The following is a 5,000-nucleotide window of genomic DNA, read 5'->3' as shown; positions in this document are numbered from 1 at the left end:
TCTGAATTTTCAGATCTAGAAGTGTTACTAGGTCTGTTTCTGAGATATCCAGGTACTGATTTAAAGCAGGAGTGTGTTCTAATGTGGTTTAATCTGATGTGATGTGTGTGTGTGTTGTGTCGTGTGTGATATCAGAGATCAGTGCAGGTCATGATCTGATGTGATGTGTGTGTGTGTGTTGTGACGTGTATGTGTGTGTGATATCAGAGATCAGTACAGGTCATGATCTGATGTGATGTGTGTGTGTGTGTTGTGACGTGTATGTGTGTGTGATATCAGAGATCAGTACAGGTCATGATCTGATGCAGGTGTGTGTGCGCATGATGCTACAGCTGTCTGACAGTGTGTGCTGATCTCAGGTCAGAGCTGAGTCTGTGTCCACTGGCAGAGACACGCTCCACAGCTCCAGCACCTGTGCCTTCACACACGCACACACACACACACACACACACAATATATATATATATATATATATATATATACTTAAATGTAGTGATCCCTATTCCTTATGTATTTAATATCATGGAAATAAATTAAGTCCATGGACATTTTTAAGGAGCATTCCCTTTTTACAGTAATCAAACAAGTGATGTGGTTTTTAATCTTTATCCAGTAAATCAGAAATGGGTAAAGTCATGCACATTCTCTAGTTAAACAGCATGCAGATGGTTTTTCTCTGCTCGTACAGTTGATTGCAGATGTATTTGTTTCATCGAGGTTTTTTTATTTGTACAACAAAACTTTTGCAAAGCAAAATATGTTGTTGTTGTTTTGCAACAATGAATGGCTGAACACTAGTGTACTATATGCATGCATGGGCTACCGTATTGAATGATTTAACACTAGTGTACTAGACTATGTGTGCCTGGGCTATCTTGCCAGATGATTTAACTCTAGAATACTAGATGTATGCCTGGGCTACCTTTCCAAATGACCAAAGACCTTCTGTGATTGAGGGTTGGTCTTAAACAGCACACAGGGTATATGCTGTAATGAAGCTGGGCTTGGCCAAACACTTTTAGCATTCCTTATGAAAACATCAACCTTGAACCAGTTGTATGTTTAAGCAGGCGAGCCTGACGCCCCTATATAACCCCGCTGAAGCACACACACTTTAACTTGTTGTTTTAGTATAAACATGATTGTTGCAGACACTGCTGCTTTATTTATACACACAGAGAAGTGAACATGAGACTGAGACTAGTTAATACTCCCTCAACACATACACAGACAACAGCTCAGATGAAGAGTATCTGCACTCAGGCATTGTTTAGGATATTTCCTCGTGTTGATCTTCAGATAATTCTTCTTGATTTTGGATGATGTGTCTGAATATGAGCTGCAGATTGTCAGCTCAAGTGAAACCGAGGTATTTTAATGTTGAGGAGCGAGCTCATTGGCTGCTGAGGTGAGCCAATCACCTGCGACATGTCGTTAATGATGCAGATTAGATGCAGATTCAAACAATAGCTCTCGTTTTCACTATCATCCAGCAGGCTTTATGGGTAAACTCTCGTTCCTCTCTGTTTCTCTCAGTGTTTCCTTTACAGGAGCAATAGTTCATGACGTCAGAGTAATTATAGTTCATTAAGATGTGTGTATGTGTGTGTATTCTCACAGCAAAACAATAGAAAGAAATGCTGTGAAAGGTTTCATTGACAAAAATCTGAATTATTGCTGGTGAAATCCTCCTGGAGCGGCCGTCTAAACGCCTGCTCTGCTGTGTTTCTGCAGGAGAACAGGTGGAACTTCCTGTTTGCGTTCCTGGCGTTTCCTGCGCTGCTGCAGCTCTGCGTTCTGCCCTTTCTGCCCGAGAGCCCCAGATTCCTGCTGATGGAGCGACGGGACGAGGCCGGAGCGGAGAAAGGTGGAAACACACCTCAGTTTCAGGATCACACATATAAACACACACACACACACACACACACACACACGCACACGCACACACACACACACACACACACACACACACACACACACACACACCATCATGACTCGCAGAGCAGATCTGAACGACTTATGTTGACTAATGTGACATCAGTGTGTGTTTGTGTGTGTATTTCTTTCTGTGAGTGGTGTGTGTGTGTGTGTGTTAGGGTTAGAAAAGGTCAGCACTGTGGCCTCACAGTAAGAAGGTCACTGGTTTGAGTCTCGGCTGGGTCAGTGTGTGTTTCTGTGTGGAGTTTGCATGTTCTCCCCGTGTTGGTGTGGGTTTCCTCCGGGTGCTCCGGTTTCCCCCACAGTCCAAACACATGCTATAGGGGAACTGATCAACTAAACTGGCCGTAGTGTATGAGTGTTTGTGTGAATAATGAGTGTGTATAGGTGTTTCCCAGTACTGGGTTTCAGCTGGAAGGGCTTCCTCTGTGTAAAACATATGCTGGAATAGTTGGTGGTTCATTCTGCTGACGACTAAGGGACTAAGCTGAAGGAAAATGAATGAATGAATGAATGAATGTGTATATGTATTTATGTTTGTGTGTGTTTATATTTATGTGGTTATGTGTGTGTGTGTGTGTGTGTGTGTGTGTGTGTGTGTGTATGTGTGTGTGTGTGTGTGTGTGTGTGTGTGTGTCTGTGTGTGTGTGTGTGTGTGTGTGTGTGTGTGTGTGTGTGTGTGTGTGTGTGTGTGTGTGTGTGCGTGCGTGTGTGTGTGTGTGTGTGTGTGTGTGTGTGTGACTCAGCGTTCCAGGCGTTCCTGGGCCGCACAGACGTGAGCGCTGAACTAGAGGAGGTTCACGCTGAGAGTCGAGCGCAGAACACACAGCGGACAGCGTCCGTGCTGGAGCTCTTCCGCACACACACACTCCGCTGGCAGCTGATCACTGTCATCGTCGTCATGAGCTGCTATCAGCTGTGTGGACTGAACGCTGTACGTACACACACACACACACACACACACACACACACACACACACACATATGAGAATGAATATTTCCTCCATCTGTCAGTGAATATAGGCAGTGTATTTTGGTGCATTTAACCAGAACAGATTTATTAAACAGATATATTTATTACAGTAATATTTTATTCACAAACATATTGAGAAATTGAAAGAGAATACAATTAAATTCAACCAAAATATTGCAAAAATAAATGACAACCTACAACATTTCAGCTCAATTCTCCATATTTTTGCTTCTCTTGATTTTTCCTCTTTATTAAATTTGTATTTATTAAGTTTCTACAACATATAAATGTGGCTGTGCTAGTTAATGGAGCGTTATTGTAAGTTATTTAGTTAGATAAGCTCCAGATTTGGCTTCAGTATTGACTAATCTAATGTATATGCACTAATAGAATATTGTAGAGCTTCCTGTTAAACATGTGAATATTAGACAGATTTGGGGGGGGGGGGGGGGGTATGCATATATGCTGAGCTCTGTATACACACACGCACACACACACACACATCACTGCAAACACTCCTACAGTTGATCACAGTAGAGACTGCTATGAGAAACCATCATCATGACGTCAGTGTTCAGTCTCCTTCAGAGATCAGTGGAATATGAGGATATGATGAGGATCTGATGAGGATCTGATGAGGATCTGATGAGGATCTGATGATCAACACATGTTTCTGATTATTATCAGTGTTGAACAGTTGTGCTTCTCCATATTATTATACACACTCTTCTCTCTCTATTGAAACACACACTCCCCCTCCTTACTCTCGCACTTAATTCTCTGAGCACACACGGTTGCTGTGTATCATCAGCTCTTGGTGTGTGTATCTTCATGCTGAATTCCTCCTCAGTGAAGTGACTGTGGGCAGAAGCGTCTGCTTAATGACGAAATGTAAACATTACTGAGGTCTTTCTGCCGCTCCTGATCAGTGTTGAGCATTCCTGAGCAATAACAGCAGGGTTGTGTTACTGCACTTAAGAAGCATTTGTAAAACCTGCGTGACTGCATTACTGCTGTAGAATGACCCTCGTCACAACACACACACACACACACACGCACACACACGCGCACACACGCACACACACACACACACACACACACACACACACAGACAGTGAAAGAAAAATACTCACACACCTACAGAGATACACTTAGAGAGAAACAAATGCACACACACACAAAGAGAGAAAAATACACAAACACACACACACACACACAGTCAGAAAGAGAAAGACACAAAGACAAACACATAAATGCACACAAACAGACACACAAAAGCAGAAAAGTACACACACAAACAGACACACACACGGCTGGAGTCGGCTGAAGTAACATTCCGTCTGATTATAGGCAAACTCAACCCGACAGAAATATGAGGTGCAGTGCAGATGCAGATGCAGATCTTGTTGATAAGCTGATAAGTGAATGTTGATGCTGTGAATGATTTATTTATATGATATTATCTTCAGTAATAATCAGATGATATTTATATTGTAGATTTATAATCAAAGCTCATTATGAAGTGATTTTACAGCATAATGTAATGCAAGACAAAGAGGACGGCTTTAAATGCTGATGAGGATCATTCACCACTGAGGAACAGAGAGAGGAACGGTTCTGGAAATAAACCTGATGATCATATTTAATACATCATGTCAGATATTTCTGCAAATGATGTGTGAAACTGGAGTAAAGCTCAGCTGCTTCAGCCCAGCGTGTGTTCATCCTGACAATATCACAGACATTTATCAATTATTTATGAAAATCTTTAAAGATTTGACAGCGAGACGAAGATGAAGGATGAGCAGAAGCTCCCATACATCATTATCATCAGAGAAATATGATGATGACCTGAACTGTCGGACATGTGACGGCTGCAGGGTCAGTGTCATTAGAGAGTCACGTCTTCAGTCTGACAGGATGAGTGAGGGATGCAGGAGAGCAGCGGCGGTTTAACACGGTGTGGGTCAAACAACATGTCCATAACTGAAATAGATCATCATGAGTTAAAGACTAAGGGCAGCGCGGTGGTCAGCACGGTCGCCTCACAGCAAGAAGGTCACTGGTTTGAGTCCCGGCTGGGTCAGTT

At 42.5% G+C, this 5,000-nt stretch overlaps 1 protein-coding gene across 1 annotated transcript in view; it reads left to right on the top strand.

Moving 5' to 3' along the window:
* The window catches only part of slc2a9l2 (solute carrier family 2 member 9, like 2), a 49,418-nt gene that overhangs the window by 17,495 nt on the left and 26,923 nt on the right, over positions 1 to 5,000 (top strand). The window contains exons 7-8 of the mRNA XM_056471805.1: positions 1,735 to 1,867; positions 2,685 to 2,872. Of these exons, the coding sequence (XP_056327780.1) occupies positions 1,735 to 1,867; positions 2,685 to 2,872 (321 nt within the window). The remainder of the gene's footprint in view (positions 1 to 1,734; positions 1,868 to 2,684; positions 2,873 to 5,000) is intronic.

The sequence above is a fragment of the Danio aesculapii genome, chromosome 14 (assembly GCF_903798145.1).
Source record: "Danio aesculapii chromosome 14, fDanAes4.1, whole genome shotgun sequence".
Lineage (NCBI taxonomy): Eukaryota > Metazoa > Chordata > Actinopteri > Cypriniformes > Danionidae > Danio > Danio aesculapii.
This window is presented reverse-complemented; position numbering and strand designations above follow the sequence as displayed.